Below are 27,711 nucleotides of genomic sequence, written 5' to 3'. Positions count from 1 at the left end.
AAACAATAGCTATACAGAGGCCGCAACCAATAAATACCCGCAGGAGTCGGGTGAATGGAAAGAACAAGATCCAGCCAATTAAAAACCTATCCCCTGCTTGTTGTCCGTTACTCTGCTGGGATAATTGGCTGGCCAAAGGAGGAGATAAAAGTCACTGACATCAAGACAAAAAAGCTCAAAAGCCATAGATGGAGGGTTTCAACTCAAATCCAGCCCCCCAGACTGTATGCTGAGGTCCATGAGTACCTCAGAAAGATGGCAACAACTGATCACATGCTTAGTGAATACTTCAGGCAGCAGAAGCCCGAGAAAGAAGAGGAACAATCATGGAATGACTGTATGGTGGTCCACCAACAGACAGAAGAAGTGGCTGGTATAGAAATACTATCACCCACACATGTTTACAGATATTTAGAGACAGTAACTCACTTAGAGAAGTATTCAGGTTGATGATGCTGAGCTTCCATGAGCGTGTTTCTTCCATGAAGACACGGCATTGGTAGGTTCCATCATCAGCAGTATTCACGTTTTTCAGAATCAAAGACACGTCTCCACCCTTCATCTGTAAGTCTTGCAGATCCACCCGGTTCTTAAAAGACGGATGCTGGTTATCTAGAAGATACTGCCCATTCCGGTAAACAAGTAGATATTCCGGCTCCAGGTCAGCTCTGCTCCAATGTATGAATTTGATCTTTTTGTTGTTTGGAGCTCGACATGGCAGAATAACACTCTTTCTAGACTCAGCTGTGATGTTTCTCTGATCTGAAAGATGAAACAAGACTGAGCCGGTCAAGGTCAACAAGATAGGCCAAAGGAATTAAAGTACAATTATAATTATCATTGTTTACTTAGCATTAATCATCAATTTCAGAAACTGCAAGATGTTAGCTTGCAGTAGGATTATAGTTCCACCTCTGTGCTTGACTGTGTGGGTGGTGTCATCTGCCAAAAATTATACAGGCCTAATGGACTATTTTTATTTTTTATTTTTAGCTATAAAATGATGAATTAATTATCATCTTCTTATAGTTCTCTCTTTATCTTATATTCAAAATAACTACACTCAGGACAGGCAAGTGACTGTTTTCACTTCATTAGCAACAAAGATGGTAAATCCATCACTTGGCTCCATCACCTGCTTGTTAATTAGGATTCACTACTGTATTAAAGTAAAAGCCACATACTGTAGGCTTTAACATTGAGTTTCCCCACACATGTTTACAGACGAGTTAGAGAGCAAGAGAAAAAGAGACTGATTGATAAATGTCTTTGTTTCTGCTCTAACCTTACCCAAACAATGCTGCTCTACAACTCTAGACTACCAGCCACAAAGACAACAGCTGGAGAAACATCTGTCTACCTCTGACATCCACCAGCTCATCCATAAAAAAACATGAAAGCTGTGTCTGCACTCCTGTAACTCACCTGGATCAACATTCAGGTCGATAACACTGATGGATTTCCATGAGCGTGTTTCTTCCGTGAAGACACGACACACGTACGTTCCATTATCAGCAGTGTTCACATTGTTCAGAATCAAAGACACGTCTCCATCTTTAATCTGCCTTTCATGAAGAGCCACGGGATGCTTAGAAGACTCATTCTGGTTATTTGGAAGAAACTGCTCAGCACGGTAAAAAATGAGATATTCTGGCTCCAGGTCAACTCTACTCCAACGTACAGCTTTGATCTTGTTGGCTGGGTTTTGACATGGCAGAATGACATTCTGGCCAGACTTAGTTGCGATGACTTTCTGGTCTGAAAGTGGAAATAACACATAGCAGAGACATTAAAGGACAAAGCACAATTATAACTAGAATTTTCTTCTTTACCTAACCAAATACCCGAAGTACCTCTACTGATTCATTTTTAAGCACAGTAGTGACTCTACTCTGAGCCCCTCTTGAAAGACTGAACTCTTCACCCTAACTCTAAGGGAGAGGCCAGTCACCTTTTGGAGAAATCTCGTTTATGCTGCTTGTACCGCAATCTTCCTCTTTTGGTCACTACCCAGAGTTCATGACCTTAGGTGAAGGTAGGGATCATAGATTGGCCAGTAAATTGACAGCTTCGGTTTTATGGTCAGTTCTTATAACTGCATACGCCGCCCCAATCTGTCTTTCAATCTCTCACTAACCTTTCTGCTTGTTCAATTTGGCAGCATCCCACCTCCACTGTATACCATGTCAGTGGAGCACAATTTCACCTGATGATTGGCCAGAATTGCTCCGAGGCACTCTAAAAATCTTGTTCCATATTCATTCAATTCAATTCAATTCAATTTTATTTATATAGCACCAAATCACAACAAATGTCACCTCAAGGCGCTTTATAGATACAGAGAAAAACCCAACAATCATATGACCCCCTATGAGCAAGCACTTTGGCAACAGTGGGAAGGAAAAACTCCCTTTTAACAGGAAGAAACCTCCGGCAGAACCAGGCTCAGGGAGGGGCGGGGCCATCCGCTGCGACTGGTTGGGGTGAGAGAAGGAAAACAGGATAAAGACATGCTGTGGAAGAGAGACAGAGATTAATAACAGATATGATTCGATGCCCAACGGTCTATTAACACATAGTGAGTGAGAAAGGTGACTGGAAAGGAAAAACTCAATGCATCATGGGAATCCCCGGCAGCCTACGTCTATTGCAGCATAACTAAGGGAGGATTCAGGGTCACCTGGTCCAGCCCTAACTATATGCTTTAGCAAAAAGAAAAGCTTTAAGCCTAATCTTGAAAGTAGAGATATTGTCTGTCTCCTGAATCCAAACTGGAAGCTGGTTCCACAGAAGAGGGGCCTGAAAACTGAAGGCTCTGCCTCCCATTCTACTTTTAAATACTCTAGGAACAACAAGTAGGCCTGCAGAGCGAGAGCGAAGTGCTCTAATAGGGTGATATGGTACTACAAGGTCATTAAGATAAGATGGGGCCTGATTATTTAAGACCTTGTATGTGAGAAACAGGATTTTGAATTCAATTCTGGATTTAACAGGAAGCCAATGAAGGGAAGCCAAAACAGAAGAAATATGCTCTCTCTTTCTACAGGGAGTGCAGAATTATTAGGCAAGTTGTATTTTTGAGGAATAATTTTATTATTGAACAACAACCATGTTCTCAATGAACCCAAAAAACTCATTAATATCAAAGCTGAATGTTTTTGGAAGTAGTTTTTAGTTTGTTTTTAGTTTTAGCTATTTTCGGGGGATATCTGTGTGTGCAGGTGACTATTACTGTGCATAATTATTAGGCAACTTAACAAAAAACAAATATATACCCATTTCAATTATTTATTTTACCAGTGAAACCAATATAACATCTCCACATTCACAAATATACATTTCTGACATTCAAAACAAAACAAAAACAAATCAGCGACCAATATAGCCACCTTTCTTTGCAAGGACACTCAAAAGCCTGCCATCCATGGATTCTGTCAGTGTTTTGATCTGTTCACCATCAACAATGCGTGCAGCAGCAACCACAGCCTCCCAGACACTGTTCAGAGAGGTGTACTGTTTTCCCTCCTTGTAAATCTCACATTTGATGATGGACCACAGGTTCTCAATGGGGTTCAGATCAGGTGAACAAGGAGGCCATGTCATTAGTTTTTCTTCTTTTATACCCTTTCTTGCCAGCCATGCTGTGGAGTACTTGGACGCGTGTGATGGAGCATTGTCCTGCATGAAAATCATGTTTTTCTTGAAGGATGCAGACTTCTTCCTGTACCACTGCTTGAAGGTGTCTTCCAGAAACTGGCAGTAGGACTGGGAGTTGAGCTTGACTCCATCCTCAACCCGAAAAGGCCCCACAAGCTCATCTTTGATGATACCAGCCCAAACCAGTACTCCACCTCCACCTTGCTGGCGTCTGAGTGGGACTGGAGCTCTCTGCCCTTTACCAATCCAGCCACGGGCCCATCCATCTGGCCCATCAAGACTCACTCTCATTTCATCAGTCCATAAAACCTTAGAAAAATCAGTCTTGAGATATTTCTTGGCCCAGTCTTGACGTTTCAGCTTGTGTGTCTTGTTCAGTGGTGGTCGTCTTTCAGCCTTTCTTACCTTGGCCATGTCTCTGAGTATTGCACACCTTGTGCTTTTGGGCACTCAGTGATGTTGCAGCTCTGAAATATGGCCAAACTGGTGGCAAGTGGTATCTTGGCAGCTGCACGCTTGACTTTTCTCAGTTCATGGGCAGTTATTTTGCGCCTTGGTTTTTCCACTCGCTTCTTGCGACCCTGTTGACTATTTTGAATGAAACGCTTGATTGTTCGATGATCACGCTTCAGAAGCTTTGCAATTTTAAGACTGCTGCATCCCTCTGCAAGATATCTCACTATTTTTGACTTTTCTGAGCCTGTCAAGTCCTTCTTTTGACCCATTTTGCCAAAGGAAAGGAAGTTGCCTAATAATTATGCACACCTGATATAGGGTGTTGATGTCATTAGACCACACCCCTTCTCATTACAGAGATGCACATCACCTAATATGCTTAATTGGTAGTAGGCTTTCGAGCCTATACTGCTTGGAGTAAGACAACATGCATGAAGAGGATGATGTGGACAAAATATTCATTTGCCTAATAATTCTGCACTCCCTGTAGTCCCTGTCAGGACTCTTGCTGCAGCATTTTGGATTAGCTGAAGGCTTTTCAGGGAGTTTTTAGGACATCCTGATAATAATGAATTACAGTAGTCCAGCCTGGAAGTAATAAATGCATGAACTAGTTTTTCAGTGTCGCTAAGAGACAGGATTTTTATAACTTTAGAGATTTTTAAGCATGAACAATAGTTATGATCAGTTTGCCGACCTAATAGCAGAGGGAAGGAACTCTCTTGTCCACTGGTGAGAACTCCAACATACTACTGACACGATAATATCCACTGCTGTCGCTGCCTCTGCTTCTCAATGAGGACCGCTGTCAACTGGAACAGAGTCCAGTCACTCTCTAGGAGACTGGACCCAAGCTGTGTGTTTAGGTGAGCCTGACTATAGCTGCCCAGTGCGGGGACCAATAGGCTAAGGCCTGGCCACCAGATGCTCTCCCTTAAACTCCCTCCCGGGTGTAGCCCCAGTAACCCTATGACCCTATGAAGGGTACACAGGTCCCTTGATTTTATTCTTTCCATAGGGACACACTGAAATGCTTTTTTCAAATCACATGGGGAGATGCTCTCAGGGAGCAACAAAACCCTTAGAAAACACAGCCCCTGGGATCAGAGGGACACACAAATCACTCCACCATGATATGTGGCCATTCGCAGAGTGGTGCAATTTCTTTTTTTTTTTAATTTAATTTAAAGTTTTCTTATTTCAGTTTAGTATTAGTTACTTGTTTAGTTTTAGTTCATTTATTACTGGTCTCAGTGTTTATCTCAACCTTTTTAACTAATTTTGTATGGAGGGTATACGTTAAAGTCAAGATTCAGGAAAATCTATACAAGTATAGCAGTTTTTCAGTCATATTTGCGATGCTGTCATCTCAGACAGCAGTGAAGCAGTGTTTGAACTTAACTGACTCACCTGGAGAAACACTCAGGTTAATGATGCTGATGGTTTTCCATGTCCGTGCTCCTTCTGTGAAAACACGACACTGGTATGTTCCATCATCAGCAGTGTTCACATCCTTCAGAATCAAAGACACGTCTCCATCCTTCATCTGTCTGTATTGCAGATCCACCCGGTTCTTAAAAGATGGATGCTGGTTATCTGAAAGAAACTTCCCATCCTTGTACAAAACAAGATATTCTGGCTCCAGGTCAGCTCTGCTCCAGTGTACAAATTTTTTGATGTTTTTCTTTGGAGTTAGACATGGCAGAATGACGATCTGTCCAGAATTAGCTGTGATGAAGTGCTGCTCATCTGAAAGAGGAAATAACACAAAGCAGACAGGTTACAGGGATCCAAGTTCAATTATCACTACAACTCTTATCTTTAAATATATTGTTTATATTCTTTGACATTTTAGGGTTTTTTTTCCCATCATTTTGTATTGCATTTACAGCCTAGCATTTGTGTTAACTCCCAAAACATGAATGGAATGAATTGTATTGACTTTACGGATGCATTTTTTTTCTTTTTGCACTGTTCTGAAATGTAAAAGTTTTGTAAAACATTTTCCAAGTGCTTCCATAACAGATTAAGGGAAACTTATTTAAACATTAGGTTTAAAACGTAACATTTTTAAACATAATAGTTTCCTTTTAAAAAGCATGACTTATATCTATTTGAATGCAATAACAGAATTATGTATTTTAACTTTGTAATACTCAGTTTGTAAAATTTATAAGTTTGTAAAATCAAATCAAAACTGAGAGATTTAACTCCAATTTACAAACAGTATCAAATGTACCACAAGGGTTTGAGTTGTCATGTGAGAATGCAAAAAAAAAGACAAAATCAGTTTAGGCTTAAAAAGAACTGTTGATGCACATATAGCAAGAGCTCAATACAAAACTATTATAAAATTGATGTGACCAAATTAAAAATTTGGTCACATCAATTAGAGAAATAAATAGGATATTCATGAATTACTACAAAAGTTTATATGCATCTATTGTTTCAGGAAATCAAACAGGTGAAGACCTTTTTCTGTCTAAACTGGACCTGCCCAAACTGCAACGGGATCAAATGGAATGGCTCGAGGGTCCGATCACTGAGGCAGAAATCAGAAAGGCAATAACTTTGATGAAAATTGGGAAATCACCTGGGAAATCACAGGGTAACGATGGCTTACCAGCTGAGTATTATAAAACATTTATTGACATTCTTGCTCCGGTCCTACAAAAAGTGTATAAAGAAGCTTTTGAAAATGGGCAGATCCCAGCTACATTTAATGAGGCATTGATATCACTAATACCAAAAAAAGATAAAGACAATACAGATCCATCAAATTACAGACCAATAAGCCTATTGAATTTGGACTGCAAAATACTTACAAAAGTTTTAGCCTTAAGGTTACAGCGGGTTCTGGGTGTCATCATACATGCAAATCAGACTGGATATAAAAACAATCTCTTCCTCCGATAACATTTGAAAGCTACTCCATTTGATGTGGCTGAGCCAGTCTAAAGATACTCCAGTGGCAGCTTTCTCCTTAGATGCGCAGAAGGCTTTGACAAAGTTGAATGGAGCTTTCTTTTTTCAACCTTGTTGCGGTTCAGGTTTGGTCCACACTTTCTAAACTGGGTCAAAGTGCTATACAAAGAACCAAAGGCGGTGATAATATCAAATAATATGGTTTCACCTTTTTTTAGTTTGTCACGTGGAGCTCGTCAGGGCTGTTCTTTAAGCCCCCTTTTGTTCTTAATTTTTATAGAAACATTGGCAGTGAGTATCAGATCAAACAAGGAGATTAAAGGCGTCATAGGTGGACAGCAGGAACACAAACTCCTCCTCTATGCTGATGATATTCTTGCCATTATAACAGACCCACTTTTATCAGTGCCGCATTTAATGGACACCATAAAGGCGTTCTCTGAGGTGTCTGGTTACACTATTAACTGGGGAAAGTCTGAAGTAATGCCACTATCACCACTATGCTATCCGTACATGGTAGAAAAATTCAATTTCAAATGGGTACCTAGAGGAATGAAGTATCCTGGGATAAGGCTAAGCCAAGATATGGAGGACTTACCCCAACTCAGATTTGACCCAGTCCTTCTAAAAATAAAAACAAATATAGAAATATGGGGGAAATTAAAAATCTCATTGTGGGGCAAAATAAATATTGTAAAAATGATTATAGCTCCCCAATTTCACTATGTAGTAATGATGTTACCAATTGTGATACCGCCCGGTTTCTTTAAACAGTATGAAGACTTAATTAAGCAGTTTCTGTGGGATGGGAAAACGGCAAGAATCAAGCTAAGTAAATTATATGCTCCTAGAGAGAAGGGTGGTTTAAGTTTACCCGATCCAAGATTATATTCAGTCTCATTCAAGATGGCAAAATTGGTTAATTACTGGGGAAAAAATCAAGCCGGACAGGAATGGTTAAGTATAGATTTATACTCCTTTTGATCCAAAAGGTATGTTGTCTCAAAGCTGGACTTTAACGAACCCAATTTTGTTTCATTCTAGACAGGTTTGGCTCAATATACATAGAGTTCTTAAAATATCACCTCATGTGCAGTTTTACTCATCTCTTTGGAACAATCCAGCTATTCGTATAGGGAAAACAATTGTGTTTTGGAAATTGTGGCAGTCTCATGGCATAAATGTTATTAGCGACTCATTTAAAGATGGGGAATTTATGTCCTATAGAGACCTTGTTCAAAGATACAAATTGGAAGGGAAGGAAAATTTCTGGAGATATTTGCAAATTAGACATTGTGTGTCGTAGAAGTTCAAAAGGGGACATGAAAATCTTTTTCTGAATTTTATAAATATGCCTCAGGAGCACCACAGAGCATCATGTTTTTATAGGTTGGTAAACGATAATAGGAGTGGTGAATGTTCGAACATTAAAACTTTGTGGCAGAAAGATTTAAATGCACCAATTCCAAACGAAAAATGGATGGGCATTTTGGTGGAAAATGGGATTTATGTTAAGGAGGCGAGGAGCAAATGCATACAATATAAAATTCTGCATAGATATTATCATAGCCCAACAAGATTACATTGTATGAAGCTTATGCCTGACTATCTCTGTTGGAAATGTAAAATTGAGGCGAGGACTTTCCTACATTGTTTTTGGGAATGTTCCCTTATAGCTCCTTTTTGGAAGGAAGTCGTCACACTTTTAAAAGATTGGTCAGGATTAGAAGTGCCCTTAACTGAATTGTGCTTGTTAGGAGACCGTTCTCATATTCCAAGAATTCATAATAATATTTTTACGGTTGTTATGGTTGGACTGGTAACTGCATCGAGGATTATCCTTAGGCACTGGAAGACTACAGTACGTCCTGAACTGAAAGACTGGATCAGAGCAATGGGAGAGACTGCTTCCTATGAGTCCATGCTGAATAAACTTAAAAATGATACAGAAGACAAAGATGAACATTGGGACTACTTTTGGAGCTATTTGAAGCAAACAGGAAATCATGACCATATTATTGTAATTTGAAGGACTATTAACTGTGACCACTGGTCCAAATGTTACTTAATCGTCAGTTGTATTTGCCCATTTCTGTTTTGTTTTTTTTTGTCTGCTTTTTTGTTTGTTTTGTTTTGTTTGTTTTTTCCCCCCTTTTATACAGGTTTAAGCATATGTTGCAAAAACAATAAAAAACTTAAATGTCAAAAAAATTTCCAAATGTCAAAAACTGGAGTGAGAATTATCATCAGGAAATTCAAAGAGCTACACAATACAGAAAAATCCTGGTAAAGGTAGCATGGGAAAAAATTCACAGACTCTGAAAAAAAAACTACCAAGAAATGTGTCTAGAGACCCCAGAACAAGTGTTAAAACACCAATGAATGACTAAGCCAACTAGGGGAAATTGTAGTCAAACAAGACAATCTTGGTAGCATCTTACACATGAATGAACTGCAAGGCTGCTCTCTTCTGCAGACAACTATGTGGGTAGAGACCAAACCTTACATAGTTACCTTTATTTTAAAGATCACAAAAAGTTCTCTTAAAGTGTACATGACCATTTAAAATCTGTGTTTCAGTCTTAGAAATACTACACTGTACTGCACACAGCAGACTGGAATAAGCAGCCCAAAGTGAAGAGAAGTTGTCAGCACAACTGAGAACAATATAGCAAGGGTAAACACACACACACTCAAGCTAGCATATTAAGTATGAAACTAGGGATGCACCGATACCGATACTGGTATCGGGTATCGGGGCCGATACTGTAAAATGTGTGCGTACTCGTACTCGTAAAAGTTAACCGATACCATGAACCGATACTAATGTAGCCCGGATGGGAATTTGGGAGTAGATACTCATAATTCCCATGGACTTAAACGCCACGGTAACATAAGGTGTTCACAGTTGATGTTATGTGATGTAACTCTACCCTGAATGTAATTTGCCCTGTAATATGTCACAAGGTAAATACAGGTAATTAGAGCAATCAAACTGTTATGATAATCATAAAAGTATTATTTTATGGTATGTAACTCTGAAGGGAGTTAAAATATTTTTCAGAGTTCTCATTTTCTGGAGGCCCGTGAAGGTAGCATAAAACGGGACCTGTGTATCTGTTGCAATGGAGGAGGAGAAGAGAATGGCATGGAGAGATGCTGAGGTTAGCTGAACCAAAGTGAGAGACTCGGCTAGTTTTACTGAGGTTAACCAGCACAAAAGAGTGTGTGACTAGAAAGCTAACTGTGTGAGAGCTTCACAACAGAGTGTGGGTGAAGTGACTTTTTGTTTCAATGGTCGCACCACCGTGCTGTGTTTCCAGCTACGATCGCCGAGGCTAAAGGCTAGCCCGGACTGCTTGGCTTCTCCAAGGAGGCAGCCGCTATGGACTGTCGGAGAGCTGGACAGTGACTCGCTAATGTGCTGTAGCAGAGACAGCATCGGGTCCGCAGGGAGTGGATTTAGTGTGGGACTGGTGAACGGCGATCTACCACCGGCAACGGAACTGTAAGTCAGACTTTTGTGCTCTTACTGGGAGAAGAGGATTTTCTCCATCGTCCGGCGTGAGCAGCAAACAGGCCTGCAACAAGTGTGAATGTGAGTGTGTGGAGCCCATGTGTGAATATTGTGTGTTTAGTGGATTTATATAACGTGTTTTGGAGTGTATATTAGTGAGTCACTTATCAAAAGGTGATAACATAAGTTGGGTTGTTTAATATAATTTGAAAGGGAATTATTTCATTTATACAGTGTATTTCATTTAAGGTTAAGGAATTGGAATATCATTTGAGTTTAAAAAAGGGATGTGTTGTACAGTATTTGTCTCTGCCCTTACGTTCAGTGAACGTTTCGTTTGGGTTAAAGAGTTGTCTGGGGTCGTTTCTTTACTACTGGTTAAGTTTAACTTGTGTGTGGTAGAAGTATCGGTTTTTGTACTCGGTATCGGCAAGTACTCAGATCCAAGTATCGGTATCGGATCGGTTTGAAAAAATTGGTATCGTTGCATCCCTATATGAAACTATTAAGAAGTATGACAGTCTTGCGAATGCAAGATTTCATAAGACACAGTAGTAAAAACACAATAAACCTATTTGTGCACAGCTGACCAGAACCTGTCCAAATATAGATAATCTTTTGCTTGACCCAAAAGCTAAATTTACAAAGCATACAACATGGTCCTTTTGCAAGAGTGTGAAATCACTGATCAGTTATCATGTTAAACTAGGTTATAGTACACCAAATATCACTTGGCGCTCAGAAGTTTCCATCCGCTGGTGTTCAAACTGTTCAAATGTCCTTGAGGGCATTCATCAGAGACAGGTGTGTACACACCTTCCATACCGTGGTGAACCATAAAGGTGATTTTAATCACAAGTTGGATGATGATAAGAAGGCCAATGTGAGAACAATTCTCAGAATTTCCTGGGGTATGAAGCATCTCATTATGGTATTTTTACTTGGTTATCACACCTTTTTACAGAAAGTATGGAAGTTGTGTTTAAAACATTTTAAACATCTTTAGCGATCTTTTTTTGTATATAAAAGGGAGGTTGCTGCAGCACCACCACTTCCCAAAGTTCAGGAAGAGGCTTCAGGGAGATGTTTGCTACGTTGGACTGTAGGACCATCAGAAATGTGTGCAGTAACAAAACAGGCAGCACTGAAAGGAGCTCTAAGTGTTTGTGTTGTTCAATGATTTGTGCACAACAACAAAAATGGGAACTCTCTCATCCATCAGTCATCATGTGGACATTTTTCTGACACACTTTGAAGCTGATGGACGTTTTGTGTCTGCACTAAGTACGTTTTCAGCAGCTATGGCACCGGCAGGATTCACTTTCACAGACTGAATAAAAACGGGATAGCTGGATAAACATCTGTCTACCTCTGATCACCAGGTCAACCATTAAAAAAAATACAAGAAAATAAATAAATCACAGATCAGAAAGTAGTGTCTAAACTCCACTCACTCACCAGAAGGAACACTCAGGTTGATGATGCTGAGCTTCCATGAGCGTGTTTCTTCCATGAAAATACGACACTCATATGTTCCATTATCAGCACTGTTCACATCCTTCAGAATCAAAGACACGTCTCCATCCTTCATCTGTCTGTCCTGCAGATCCACCCGGTTCTTAAAAGATGGATGCTGGTCGTCTGGAAAAAACTGCCCATTCCTGTAAACAAGAAGATATTCTGGCTCCAGATCAGCTCTGCTCCAATGTACATATTTGATGTTGTTGTTATTTGGAGCTCGACATGTCAGAGTGACGTCCTGTCCAGGCACAGCTGTGATGGTTTTCTGGTCTGAAAGAGGAAACAACACAGAGCAGAGAGGTTAAAGGTCAAAGTACAATTATGATCAGAATGATTGACTTTCAATATTTTGTTTATTTCCTTTGACATTTGAGTTTTTAGTCATGTTGGATTTAATGAACCTCTGAACATCCAGCAGGTCACCAGTGACCCACTGAGGGGGAATTTTAGCCTCATGCTAAACATGCAAAGTGTCAGAAACTACAAGATGTTAGCTTCCACAGAACAACAACATGTGCTGATAATAAGTGAACATAATGTGTGAGAGAAAGCAGCCTCTCATTATAAGACACTGTGAGTCTCTGCATGCTGCCTTTATGGAGCTACAGCTGTTTGTATACACTGAACAAAAAGCTGTGTAGCTGCATACCAATATAGATGTATAAAATAAAATAAACTGTCTAAATCTTCAAGTGTTACAGAAGAACACACACAAAATGGAAAATAAATTCAGTTCCAAATAAGTAAATTAGATATTTATCCAAAATAAAATGAAAACATTCCTACAAGTGTCCTCAACACAAATTCAAAAAACATTTTTAAAAAAGGAGAACATAAACAAGATTGAGATATTCACCCAGCTTTAGTCCATATATGTTGTAAAGCAATAAATGAATTTATACATTTTAAAAAAGCCAAAAGAAGTGAAGTAATAGCTCGATGATGTGGGGAGTGAGGCTTGCATAAGAATTAGATGTGCAACAATATTTTCAGCTGTCATATATACATATTTACATTGTTTGCGCAGGGGGAAAGGGTTAGGTTATCAGGAATACAGGAAGTCACTTTAATTACACCAGGGGCAGCCATCTGCTGGGACTGGTTGTTGGTGTGAGAAAAAAAGAGAGTACAGAGAAGCAGTACAAAAGGCAAACTATAGGAGAGATCTATTTTAATAACTGCTAATGATTAAGTGACCGAGCAGCCTAAGTCTATTACATCACAACTAAGGCGTAGTTCAGGATGACCTGCTCCATCTACAGCTACAGTCTGGGAAATAATAATTTCATCCTCAGCTGAATTCCTGTGTTTGCCTTCTTAAAAAATCAGCAGTCTCTGTTTTTATGGTAGTAACATTATAATGGAGAGAGACAGAAAATCAAGCAGTGTCTGAATTCACTCACCTGGAGGAACATTCAGGTTGATGATGCTGATTGGTTTCCATGAACGTGTTTCTTCCATGAAAGCACGACACACATATGATCCAGTATCAGCGCTGCTCACATGCTTCAGAATCAAAGACACGTCTCCAGCCTTCATCCGTCTGTCCTGCAGATCCACCCGGTTCTTAAAAGATGGATGCTGGTTATCTGGCAGAGCCTGCCCATCCCGATAAACAAGGAAATATTCCGGCTCCAGGTCAGCTCTGCTCCACTGTACAAATTTCTTTGTATTTTTATTTGGAACTCGACATGGCAGAATGACGTCCTGTCCAGATGCAACTGTGATGGTTTTCTGGTCTGAAAGAGAAAACAGCACAGAGCAGAGAGGTTAAAGGTCAAGTACAACTGTTCACTTTTAAAAATTGATTAGCGTTTCCTGGTTCTAACTGAGCAGTGAGCTCGGGCCTTTCTGTGCAGGGTGTACATGTTTTCTTTGCAACTGTGCTGGTTTCCTTCTGCTGAAACTGTAGTGGCTGCAGGTGTTACTGTGCACAGTCATTGTTTTCTCCGTATTAGCCCTGAGACAGGCTGGTTAGCTGTCCCTAATGCTCAGATTAAGATAGGAGAGATTCCAGATCCCCTGTAACCCTGAACTGGATTAGGGGATTATCCAGTTACGAATTATAAATTATCCTGCATTGTTTTTCTTTTTTCCCTCTGTGAAAATCATAGTGGTCCTAAGCACCTTGAGGCAACTGTTGTTGTGATTTGGCACTTTAATATTATCCATATCCATACTATCCCAACCATGTAACCAACAATAAAATTTTACTAAATTAATTTCACCAAATGTCCAGACCCTTTAAACGTAACAATCAGAAACCAAAGAGTTAACAACAGCATAAAATCTACATCTTAAATTCATACATGACTCCTGCAGACATGCTCTTGGCACTAACATGAAATTAATTCTACTGTAGTTCTTACTCTTTATCTTAGAGGGAAACACCGTCTGATTTATCACAGGTAAACCTCACCTGCAGAGACAAACACGAAGACTCCGACAAACAGCAAAGTTAAGAATATCGACGCAGTCACAGCAGACATGTCTGTGTTCTTGAGTTCCAGCGATCAAACTATATTTGTTATAGACAGCCTTGCATCAGCAAACAAGAAAGAGTTTAAAAACTTAAATTTATGGATTAAAAAAAGCCAAAGGCCACTGACTGTGAGAACAAACTACTCGTGTACAGACAAAGTCTCTTAAAGACTTTGTGTTAGAGTGACTTTTTGGACTGTAGAATCATAAAGTATTTAATAATTAATCAGGTGAAACCGCAAGTGGTTTCTGAGTTTGACAGTGGATGATGGTAAACTGAGTGGTGGGTTCATGTGAATTGTTATTTGATGATATGACTGGTTTTACTAGAACTGACTGACTGCCTGTTTAGGTCTGGACAGATGTCCATGCCTCATTTCTGGAAAGTTCTGACAAGGAAGTAACCACTGCGTATCAGTTGGAACTAGTAGTAAATGAGTCTTTGGCCTATAATCTGTCACACATATCTTTCATAGATAATCTAAAGTTAATTTGAGGCCAAGCGGATGTAACGGGTGTATTAAAAAATAATTTATATTTCACCAAAGATCCATCCTGTAGTGTTATTTTGGATTGTCAGTATTGGTTATGTATATGTGTTTATTTATATATATGTTTATTTTCTGTTTTTATATTTTGGGAGCTTTTATTTTGTTTGTGTGACCTTTGACTTCCCGCGAAGTCACTTCCTGTAGCTGCGCGCTATTTTCCTCAGTCGCCTAGAGGTCCCGCTGAGGAGAGGTGAGCATATGCTAGTGTTCTCAGTTACAGAGCGAATAAACACAGTTAAAGTAACTAAAAGTAATTCAAACACTGCTCGTTCTGTTTGTACATTTTGTCTCACAGTTCTGTTAGATGTTTCAGTGTGAATTATTGTTTCTCCGTCGAGTACAGCACTTTATTGTAACATGCTAGTTAGCCATCCTCAGATGAGAGCATAGGAGCATGCAGGTGACTTCTCATGTGGTCCGCTATCCTTCTCTCTCCCTTGAAGGTGTTCATGTAGAAGTCCAGTAAAGTGCAGTCGCTGTACTGTTTTATTTTTATTTTAAACAGGTATGTGAGCTCCCTCTTTATTTTTGTGTCATGTGTACTGGTTATATTTTTTGTTTGTGATTCATGTTCACTGTTTCAACTTACTGTTAGATATATGTAACTAAAAAAATATGTAAAATTGCCACTGGTAAATGAAGTCTCTCTAAACTATAATTTTGTTGTTGAGGTAATTGTCACTATATGGTCACGATGCAGTGCATTTTCATTTTGTTATATATGATTATAAATACATTTTAGCAGTATTATTTATTAATTAGATTTTATTGTGATGTTGCACCTCAGTCACCTAGAGGTCCCGCTGAGGAGAGGTGTTCATGCAGAAGTCCAGTAAAGTAAAGTCGCTGTACTGTTTTATTTTTATTTTAAACAGTTCTGGGAGAATAAATCTGCCCCAGTTGGCAAAGAGAGAGCTGAATCCTCTGGTTATTTACACAACACAACGCAGAGAACTAATGGCAAACGGAGTTTAAGGCCAGACCGGCTACACGAACATTCCTGTCAAAAAGGAGGAGCCCCAATCAGTTTTTCTGGCAAAGTGACATTTTTCTTTATTTGTCTGTCTTAAAAGGTGCAGTGATTTTAAAATATATTTTTCAACAAACATAACATCAGAGTTCAGTCCTAAAAAGGATGGGATTCATTATAATGTAGTTACATACAGAACTATAACGTTGTTTTTGAAACAGTTATTTTTTGTTGTTCATCCCTGGGATTGTTTGAAAGCAACTCGCGTTATATGTTATTTTTATATATAACTTCTTCCTCCTATTGACTACAGTCTATTTACCAATGCAAGCAGAGATATATCACACATTGAAAAAAAACAACAACCAAAAAAGCCATCAGAAATCACTTGTTAGACAATCACATTTTGACACAACAGCAGGATGGGTGGGCAAAAGAGTGCAAAGACTGCAATGATAAACACAGAGAGGAACAGTCAGGTAAATGTAAAAGGAAGAACTTGGACAGGAGCTCTGAGGATATTGGAAGTGGGCTAGATAACTAGGAAATAACTAACTTAAGTGCAAGAAAAAAGGGTTAAGATATTCTTCTAAAATATAAAAAAGTGCAAAGTCCCTAAACACAACTAAACTGACTGAAAGACTAAAATTGGTGAAATTAATCATGCATCATTGTGTAGAGATGTTGATGAGCTCCTGAATTTCAGAGCAAGAGAGCTAAGAGACTGGAGCAAGTTGGAAAATAAAAAAAATATGCACATATTATAATTATTAAAGGGAAAATAGACACTAAGGGCATTTTAACATGCATAAAAATAAGGAAGAATATAGAATCTTATATGTGAATTTGTATCAAGGAGTTCTACTCGGATGTATAAAATAAGAAGAGGAAAGCAAAAGCCCAGTCAGATCATTTTTGTTCACTTTGATCAAGGGTGCCAGAGGTTGTGTATATTGGCGTTATGAGGTATCTGATAAGGGAATGCAGAACAAGGCCACTACGATGCTGTAACACCCAGTTTTACCAGGAGGTGGCAGCAGACTTTCAATGTATTTTGTGGCCATTTCAAACTTTACAGAGAGGCGTAATAGGAGGACATCTGTGCTGTTTCAGGAGGTAAAAGTGAGCCAAGTCCCGTAAGATTATAGTGTATAAGATACCAAAACACTTCAGCTCTCTGCTTTCCAATGAAACTGTGGAGTGATACTCAATGAGTGCTTCAGACGTGTAATAAATAAAATATACTTTGTAACATAAATAAATGAATAAATAAATATAATACAGTACTTTCAACTGGGACACAATCTACTCCTGACAGCCCCAGGGTTACTTCTTCTTCTTCTCTTTGATGTATACACACACAAAAATGTTGAATTTGTAATTATATACAACTAGAAAAAAATGACCAAATATTCATATTTGCTATTACCAGTTTAATTTGCCTTGTCAACTGAGATGAATCATGATGGAAATTTTAATTATTGGTTTCTAATTGAACTAAGGAACAAAGACATAAAAAGTCTCAGTCTGTACTGAAGCTTTTCTGTGACATTTTCAGACATTGAATGACTTCAGTCTGTTGTTAGATTTTAAAGGTGACTGTTTGCTGCACTGAATGTAGGCATGTATTGGTTAGCCACAACCAAAGTGGAACAATTTCAATTTTCCATTTGAGACGTTTTAGAAACTCACATTAAAACCGCACAAACACATGAGAACAAAACTTTATTAATCCTGCAGAGAAACTACACAAAAGAGTGGGCCAATTGTGTTAAATTCTTTTACACAGAGATGCGTTTATGTACTGTAATAATGTTTATGTACTCTTATCAATCTATTTCAGTAAGAAAAACATTTTTTGTAACATGTGGATGTCCTCTGGTCTGAGGTGCTGGGGGTCCAGTTAGAGACCAGCAGCTGGACCTCAGTGGTTGGACTGGTGGACTACTTCAGTGAAGAGTAGACGACGTCTGGCTCTGGTTTAAAGTCTGAACACAAACACACACAGTTCAAACAACAGGAAACATGATTACAAGCTTTGTAGTTCAGTAAAGACCTCCAATCTCCACCTCTCTGCATCACACACAGTCCCAGTTCAGACTTTACTGGGAACCAGCTCATGTTGAATAAGCGTTTGGACCCAGAAATGGCTATTGATGTCAGATTTCAGACTTTGAATTTCTTTTAAAAATTGTTTCATTTTTGGGGTTGCTTTTTATTTGTAGACTCACTTGGGTAACTTCACAGTGAATGTGGGATCACTGTAAGTAGTTATCTGCCACACTGTTAAATGTGGCATCTCAAATAATGTATCCATACATTTTCAGAGCTATTTTGGGCTGGAATCTATCCCAGCTGTCTTTTATCCTTCACAAGGCCCATGAGGTGAGACACTATGACCAGGTTTTAAATAGTGCCAGTAAACCCAACACGGCTGTTGGAGGACATAGAAAGTCCACAAAAAGGCTCACTGCTGATCAGAAACCTCAAACCTTTTGTCAATAAATCCTCAGAGTCTCAGTCTCAGATCACATAATTAATTTTCTAGTTTCTCATTGCGGGGACAGGTACAATAACACTTACAGAAGTGTAGCTTCCACTCACAAATGGGAAGTTTGAAAATCATATGTGATAGGGCTGCACAATTTTGCAAAAAATGAGAATCACGATTTTTTTGCTTAGAATTGAGATCACGATTCTCTCACGATTTTCTTTTCCAATATAAATATTTATAGCACTTATTAACTGCACATCAACTTCGTAACAGTTGAAACTGAACATAAAAACAATAAATAAACATAAAAACAATAAATGCCTCACATTTTGTCGTTGCCGCAAAATGTTGTACTGCTTGAAATTCGTCTCCACGTTGCTTCGACACTGCGTGTATAGAGCAGGTAGTACAACAATAGAAAAATAGTTGCGGACGGCACTGTGTAGCGTTTGTCTAGGGCAGGGGTCAGCAACCTTTAACACCCAAAGAGCCACTTGGACGCGATTTCCACACGAAAGAAAACTCTGGGAGCCGCAAATACTTTTTGACATCTAAAATGAACATAACACTGTATATATTGTTTTTTTTTTACCTTTATGCTTTGTGTGAACAACTGAGGTGTGTTGCTTAAATGCATGAAGTGGTACAGAGAAAATTACATTTTATTTATGTAATTAACACATTTTGAACTTTGCAAAATTCCGCCTAAGTATGTATTTTACCTGGTTAATATGTGTGGCGGGGCGTGGACTGCAGCGCCGCTGCAGGGGAGGCAGACGCACCTTAGCGGTACCCGCAATCACGCCTCGCCGCCTTAACGTCTGTGCCACCTATGCTGTTGTGTTGGTGTGTGTCGGGCTGCGAGCTTTAACACCGGCTGTATGCGTAAAGCAACCGTGTGTGAAAAGTGGTCAATAAAAAGATGCTGAAAAGCGTGTTCATGGAAACATAGTCGGGTCTGCCGTGATATGTTTACAATGGGACTTCCGCTCCTGAACCTCTGTGCACAGCGTCTGTTGTACGATCGGGGCTGTACGAAGTCACTTTCATCTTTACGCACGACTGTAAGCTGTCGTCTGTGAGGCGTGAACGTGTTTGTTTTTGGAGAACAGCTGCTGACATAATGTGGATCCGAAGATCCATAATTGGCCTACCTGGGGTTGGCGGGCGTTTCGGCGGTATATCGGCTTCCGCAAGTGTGACGCTTATTTTGATCGATCAAAACTAATAGAATATAATTTTATATTTATATTTCAATATCACAATAATCTTCCAATTTAGAACTACGAGTTAAAAAAAGAACTAACATAAATAAAATAGACTTTAGCTAATTACTTACAAAAATTATTTATTTCCCCAAACCACGCTGGAGTCGTAGATGGACTAAAGATCCGCATGCGGCTCCGGAGCCGCAGGTTGCCGACCCCTGGTCTAGGGTGTTGATCATTTTCCTAAATCCCTCGTTTTGCACAGTGTTGATGGGAGCCATATCTTTGGTCAGGTGATAAGTAATAGCCTCCGTAATTTCTTTGTGCCTGCGGGAGTTCGACGTGTATAGGGAAGCGCTGTATAAGGTTCCCGTTATTGATGTTTGGGTGGTTGACCGGGACATATTTTCTCCTGTCACTTTCTCGTCATCCCTGACGTGTTCTCCGTTGTTTCTTTCCTGCCAATTTGAGCATCACACGGCACAGCTTCTGTATCACGTGGTATAAGGCTCCACCCTTGTCATTTGTTGAGCAGGAAGAGTGAGCGCTTGTTTTCATGCAGGTTATGTCCCGGATCAAAATGCGGTACAATCGTCGTCGTCTTTTTTTTTTTTTTTTTTTTGAATCGTTGTCATTTGGAAATGAGATCGCACGTAAGTATGAATCGAGATCGCAATTTTCTAACGATTAATCGTGCAGCCCTAATATGTGAGTATGGAACTTCTGTGCCGTTGAAACAGGATTTAGAGCAGTCTGAAACCTGAGCTTGTGTTAGCTCTGTGATAGACTGGCAACATGTCAGGGGGATACCCCACCTTTTACCCTCTGACTGCTGGGATAGACTCCTGTACCTATGTGGCCTTAAAAAGGATAGGTATTAGAAAAAAGGATGACTGGATGAATGAATGAATGAATGTTGTTGTGATTTGAAGGTTTTTGGGTTTCTACATTTTAGTGTTTGAAGTTAATTAAAATGGTAGATCTTGTTTGGTTTCAATAAAAAAAAACCACTTAAAGGATTCAAAAATTCTTTTAATACTAAACTACTGTACAGTGACTGTTTTGTTTCTCACACACTCTTACGCTGCTAAGCTTAAAAGAAATACAGTGACCACATAGAAGTGAAGGTTGTTTCTGTGAAAAGGAGGGTGGACGACCACGAAGTTGCGATCTCCTTTAAGTGCAGACTGATGCACTTCACCACAGAGCAGAAAAACAAAAGTTCTCACAACTTGAACACTATTAATAGCCAAACTAAAACACAGTGCAGGGAGACGTCTTGCCAGTTTTAAACTGCAGGTAAGTAGAATCAACAGGAAGTAGCTGCAGCTGTGGTTTTATGTTTACAGAAGTACAGAAGTGAAAATGATCCATTGTCTTAAAGAACATTTGGGCTGTTCAGTCTGTCTCCTATCAACAACTAATGAATCATGATTCTTGAAAGCAATTTATTTGTGTACGAAAACTCATCTGAGCTGCTTTTAATGTTTAATACTCAATTATAGCGCTGCAAATCTTCAAAAGTCAAAATCCCAATGACATGTGGTCCAGATAAGGTGGACCTGTGGCTGAGTTTATGCTCTCAGCTTCAACCCAGGTTGCTGCCAAATATCTCACTAAGAAAATGTGAATTTGTACCAAACAATTCTGATATTTTAATCCTAATTTAGGTGTTTGGAACAACCAACCAGCGAGTTCCTTCAAAAATTGTGTGCAACTGTACCTAGAAAAATGGATGATGTTTTAATGGCAAACGGTGGTCACACCAAATATTGATTTGATTTAGATTTGTTCATTCACTGAAATTTGTTTATTGATGAAAATAAATGATTGACACTTCCATTTTTGAAAGCATTCTTTGTTTAGAGCATTTTCTCACCTGCCTAAAACTTTTGCTTTTACTATGACATTATTGGGCTATTCTGTTCTATAAAGTCCACCTCACCAAAACAAATGCGGATTACTCCTCTGATGAAAAATGTCCCCTGCAAGCACAGTACTTCCAGTTTTTCTAAGCAAAACCTCAGAGCCATTTGTTAAAAAAAAAAGTATAACTAACACTAAATCATATCTCGTGTCACCATATTATCATTATAGACCACATTCCTGTCATGTCATTTCAACACTTGAAATCAACTTAACATTTTTTGTGTCTGCATGATTTATCTGACTTTACATTAAAACTGCTGATCAGTCAGCTGTCAAAGGATTTTTTAAAATAAATTCACAAACAATTTCTACATATCTGTAAAGCTTCTAAAAGTAACTACAAATACATGCAAAACAGTTTGGTGTTAACTATCACGTCGCCATGCTAGTGAAAGCAAACAGTGCACCGACTAAAGATCAGCTTGTCAGCATTTAGCTTAAAGAAAAGCTCAGTTTTTGGCTGTAGATGTAACAGTTCTGGAGACAGAAGAGCAGCCGTACCTCTCATCTTTGATTTGTTTTTTCTTCCCTTTGATGAAATTATATCCATAACTGACGTCTCCTGTTCTCACTGCTGAGTAGACCACAGCTGGATCACTCTCTTCACAATAAAGAACACACACACACAATACTCTGGTTAGTTTTACACTGATAATAGTTTAAAACAGTCTAATTTTACTGAAAGCATGAATGCTTCTGTCATGGGCTTCACACTCTTGTTAATTATTAAGTATGTTCTGTTTGGTTGTATTTTAAATCTTAATTCTTAGCACAGAGCTATCAGCTTTCAACTTGCCACAAGCTGCCATATTATCAGCTTTATAAATGTGAGATGTAAAATGTAAATATGCAGTTGAAAAGATAATTATATCAATGTTAAAATTATTGTGTTTATTCAATATGAAGCTTTCATGACTTCAAGAAAACCACTGAAGGTTCAAGTAATGTAATTAATAAACATGATCATATTCCATAGATAGAACTTTAGTTGTAGATTATTATCTTCTTTTCCAACATGTTCCGCCCTGTGTTTAAAATGAACAGCTCTGTAATGAAACAGCTGCAGCTGAAGTGTTTTCTTTCCATCAGAAACAGGATGCTGGACGAATGCAGAGCTGTTAGCTTCAGTTAACCACAGACCACAAACTTACAGTCCAGCTCACAGTAAGTACAGAGATAAAGATGTATGGTTACATTTTACTGAAATCCTGAAGCTGTCATGTTACAGGAAGATGTAGTAAATGTGGTTTAAATTAACATATGAATACTAAAGACTGTATCATTAAGTTCATTTCATTTATATAGCACCTAATCACAAGTTGCATCAAGATGTGTTATATATTAAGGTTAAGACCCTAAATTAAGAGAAAACCCAAGCATGTATGTGAAATTCTGCTAGAACCAGGAACAGGTGGCTATCTGCCGTGACTGGTGAGGGGAAGAAGACAGGATAAAAGACCTGCTGTGAAAGAGAGCTAGAGATTACTAACAAGTAATGATTTAATGCAAAGAGGTCTATTGACCATACAGTCAGGTCCATAAATATTGGGACATCGACACAATTCTAACATTTTTGGCTCCATACACCACCACAATGGATCCCAAATGAAACGAACAAGACATGCTTTTACTGCAGACTGTCAGCTTTCATTTGAGGGTATTTACATCCAAATCAGGTGAACTGTGTAGGAATTACGACAGTTTGCAAATGTACCTCCCACTTCTTAAGGGACCAAAAGTAATGGGACACAATAGGAACCATAAAATCAAACATTCATTTTTTAATACTTGGTTGCAAATCCTTTGCAGTCAATCACAGCCTGAAGTCTGGAACACATAGACATCACCAGATGCTAGGTTTAATCCCTGGTGATGCTCTGCCAGGCCTCTACTGCAACAGTCTTCAGTTCCTGCTTGTTCTTGGGGCATTTTCCCTTCAGTTTTGTCTTCAGCAAGTGAAATGCATGGTCAATCGGATTCAGGTCAGCTGATTGACTTGGCCATTGCAAAACAGTCCACTTCTTTCCCTTCAAAAACTTTTTGGTTGCTTTTGCAGTATGCTTTGGGTCGTCGTCCATCTGCACTGTGAAGCGTCGTCCAAAGAGTTTTGAAGCATTTGTCTGAATATGAGCAGATAATATTGCCCGAAACACTTCAGAATTCATCGTGCTGCTTTTTCAGCAGTCACATCATCAATAAATACAAGAGAACCAGTTCCACTGGCAGCCATAAATGCCCACGCCATGACACTTCCACCACAATGCTTCACTGATGAGGTGGTATGCTTAGGATCATGAGCAGTTCCTTTCCTTCTCCATACTCTTCTCTTCCCATCACTCTGGAACAAGTTGATCTTGGTCTCGTCTGTCCATAGGATTACAGAGAACTGTGACTTTTTTAGATGTCGTTTGGCAAATTCTAATCTGGCCTTCCTGTTTTTGGGACTCACCAAACATTTACATCTTGTGGTGAACCTTCTGTATTCACACTGGCGGAGTCTTCTCTTGATTGTTGACTTGACACACATACACCTACCTCCTGGAGTGTCATGGTCCTGGGTCGGTGACCCAGCACTTTAAGTTTATTATTACCATTCTTCTAGTTTATTCTGATTTTGTATCTGTTCTTAGGGTTTGAGTTGTATGTTTCTTTCATTCCTACCTGTGTCTCTCCTTTGTGTTCTGTTCGTGTCCCCAGTTGGTTGTGTAAAACAGTCTGTGAGTTTCCTGTTTTATTTTGTAGGTTTGTGTCTCGTTATGTCCATCATTTCCAGCTGTGTCCCCTCCTGTCTGCCATTTCCTAATTACCTGGTGTGTGTATTTATGCTGCGTGTCTGCCTGTGCTCCTCGTCGCGTCGTCTGTGTTCATTCCCTATGTTTCTCTCCGTCTCCCTGTTCTGCCGTCCTCATCTGCCATCTCTGAGTTTCTCCCGCTGACCTTATGTTCCAGGTTTGTTTGTTAGTTTCACCCAGTTTAGGTTTATGTTCAGTCCTGCCCTCACTTCTGTTATTTTCACTGTAAATAAACCTCCACTCGCATCTCCATCTCCGTCTGCATCTTGGGTCCTCATTTATTCATCACACGACTGCTGCCCCAGTTGTGACAGTACGACGCGACCACAAGATGGACCCAGCAGCAATTAACCCGTCTAAGGAGCTACGTGAGACTCTCATCAATGCCACACAAGAACTCATCGACCTGTTGCTGGAAGGCCAGGATGACGAGTCCCAGCGCGCTTTAGAGAGGCGGCTACAGCATCTGGTGACCGGTCTCCCATGGCTTCTGGGCTCGCTATGTCCGTGGGAGCAGGAATTTCTCCTTTTGGATTTAGGACTTCATCCCCCGTCTGCATTCACTTTCGAGCAGCCAGATGCGGTGAGTGAGCGGGATACTTTGGCTTCCCCAGATTTCGGGACTTTGTTTTCTGGGGCTATTCAGAGTGGGATGAGAGACAGTATGTGTAGATTACCTACCTTTGTGGTAACAGACCCTTCCCAAGTGGGTGTCTATAAACCTTCTGTTAAACCTAAAGCCTGTGTCTCTGCCGCTCCTTCCGAGCCTGGACTTTATTGCCACTCTCCAGCTCAGTTTTGTCTTCAGCCGTTAGCTCCCCAGTCAGTAGGACAGCCATTTGCTTCCCATTCTGTAGCTCAACCGTTAGCCTCCCTAGGTGCACAATTACCTGTTCTGCCTGCCACTCAGCTACCTTCACCACTAGCATCACTACAACCCACATTTCAGTCCATGACTCAGTCACAAGCTTCACTCGCCCCTCTACAGGAAGCTATGCCCATGCACCCCTTAAAGGACTGTTTTTCCACCACTGTTTCTGAGCAGGGAGACTTACTGTTTCAAAATGGACCTGTTCCTCTAAAGCTGACAACATTAGAGACTGTTACTCGCTCCAGGGCTTCCCCAGAGGCTGGGTTACAACCCTCAGCTAACTCTGGACCCCTGGAGGCCAAGTTGCCAGCTGTGGACTGCACCCGGCTGTCACTGCCTGAGCAGGGTCAGGGCTCTGTGGAGCTACAGATCTCCTCATGTGTGCCAGAGGCCCATGTGCCTACTGGTTTTGTGTCACGTGTACCAGAGGCCCATGAGCCTTCGGGTTTTGTTTTGTGTGTGCCAGGGGCTTCCATGCCTACTGGTTTTGAGCCTGTTTTCGCTGGGGGGACCGAGGAGCCCGTCCAGCCTTCACTGTCATCAGCAGCTTCAACTGAGGGGTCTCAGGGACCGCTTCAGCCTGCTGCTTTCGCTGGGGGGACCGAGGAGCCCATCCAGCTACCACCACCGCCTGCAGCTGCAGCAGCTCCATCACCAGCTGCACCACCTGCAGCAGCAGCTCCATCACCACCGGCAGCAGCGGCTCCATCACTGGCTGCACCAGCAGCTGCAGCAGCTCCATCACTGGCTGCACCAGCAGCTGCAGCAGCTCCATCACCAGATGCACCACCTGCAGCAGCAGCTCCATCACCACCGGCAGCAGCGGCTCCATCACTGTCTGCACCAGCAGCTGCAGCAGCGCCACCACCTCCTGTTACGGGTTCGAAATTGAGGACGAGAGTAAAACAATGATGGTCCAGAAGAGGTCAATCAAACAATTGATTTTTAATGAATGCACGCAGCGTGGAGAGGTGCAAACTGCAAAACAGTTGTACATCTCTACCCAAAATACACTCTAGATTGCTTTTATAACATCAGGGTATTGTAACGCCCCTTCTTGCGCTTACAAACACATAATTTGCATGTCCAGAACATTCATGTATTTTAAGAATTAACTGCAACATAGAGGTTCCTCTTTCTGGCATCCTCTTAAGAATATGGTGATGATCTAAGGCCTTTGAGGTCACCATGGGCTGGACATCCTTACGTCACCTGTAACTAAGCAAACTCAAATACCACAAGAAGCTGAATACATTCAGGCCTTTGCTCAGCTACTATTTTACTGTAACAATATACTCAGCATATGAGTTATGATACATATATTTAACTCAATCATTTTAAAGTAGTTATAACTGCACCTGTAATAAACATGTTAATATTTGATTATGATAACCCCTATAATATAAATTATAACATAATGCCAGCAACTTCAATAAACACTTTGATGAAATGATAATTAATGCAATGATAAGATGATGGTTATGTAAAATAATCCCTGTAATTCCACAATTCCCTCTCTTGACGTCTTCCAAAGACGTCACTACACCATTCCCAGGTCCACTACCTTCGCTCTGACCCTCTCTAGCCGCCCCTGACTCAGCAAATCCGACAACAACCTCATGTCCTCTAGGTGGTCCAGCAATAAAACACCAGCTCCCACTTGAAAACACTTCATGCTTAAGTGGTCTCTGCTCCTTTTCTGGGTCCCTCTCTAGTAGAAATCTTCTCCTGTAAGGGATAGAAAACAAACAACCTTTCTCTGCTACACCTTACTAACTTACTGTGTTCATCTCAGGTTCCTGTCATTATTCAAAGTTGGTTCACAATATCATATCAGGCAAAATCACAAACCCTACTGCCACGTCTGCTTTGTTAAGCTCTTCAGTTAGACTCTGTACCGGTTTGCCAATCTGTGTGTACATGTCTCTACACTTTTAGTGTCTAAATGCACATCTGGATGTATGTGCACTTGTATGTCTATCTGCATCTATGAGTCAATGATTTGTCGGATATAAGGCGTTAATGTGAGAAATGTTTCCTGACTATTAACTCCTGATACTCAAGGAACTTTCCTGTTTGCCGAACTTCCTAGGTTTGGCCTTTTACACTTTTACTAAAGAAATTTTAACAGAGCCCAAAGAGATTTTTATTTTGCTCCTGTGCTTGACAGGTTAAGCGAAGTTGTTTTTTGTTTTGTTTTGAAATTTTTCCCTTCTATGTGTGTGTGTGTACATAAGTAAGAATATAATAATCAACATAAGATCCCTGGTTTGCAAATGATTTTCTGCCCCCGCTGCAGGGCAACATCATGTGGTGGTGAGTCTATGTTGGCTAGTTTA

At 40.1% G+C, this 27,711-nt stretch overlaps 1 protein-coding gene across 1 annotated transcript; it reads right to left on the bottom strand.

The window, feature by feature from the left end:
* Window positions 1-107: 107 nt before the first annotated feature.
* Window positions 108-14,685, bottom strand: LOC120434391 (V-set and immunoglobulin domain-containing protein 8-like). Its single transcript, XM_039602438.1, has 4 exons — window positions 14,496-14,685; window positions 13,480-13,815; window positions 430-762; window positions 108-154 (listed from the first exon to the last, which is right to left on the bottom strand). The coding sequence occupies exons 1-4, from the start codon at window positions 14,563-14,565 to the stop codon at window positions 108-110; spliced, it is 786 nt and encodes a 261-aa protein (XP_039458372.1). The 5' UTR covers window positions 14,566-14,685.
* Between the last annotated feature and the right edge of the window lie 13,026 nt (window positions 14,686-27,711).

Source organism: Oreochromis aureus, linkage group 3 (assembly GCF_013358895.1).
Source record: "Oreochromis aureus strain Israel breed Guangdong linkage group 3, ZZ_aureus, whole genome shotgun sequence".
Classification (NCBI taxonomy): Eukaryota; Metazoa; Chordata; class Actinopteri; order Cichliformes; family Cichlidae; genus Oreochromis; species Oreochromis aureus.
Note: the sequence above shows the minus strand (reverse complement) of the source record. Positions and strands in the feature narration are given on the sequence as shown.

Coding starts and splice junctions, on each gene's coding strand:
- LOC120434391 (XM_039602438.1), bottom strand. CDS start 14,565: ATGTCTGCTGTGACTGCGTCGATATTCTTAACTTTGCTGTTTGTCGGA. Junction 13,816..14,495: donor CTTCGTGTTTGTCTCTGCAG/GTGAGGTTTACC, acceptor TTTCTCTTTCAG/ACCAGAAAACCATCACAGTT. Junction 763..13,479: donor CAACCTGAATGTTCCTCCAG/GTGAGTGAATTC, acceptor TTCATCTTTCAG/ATCAGAGAAACATCACAGCT.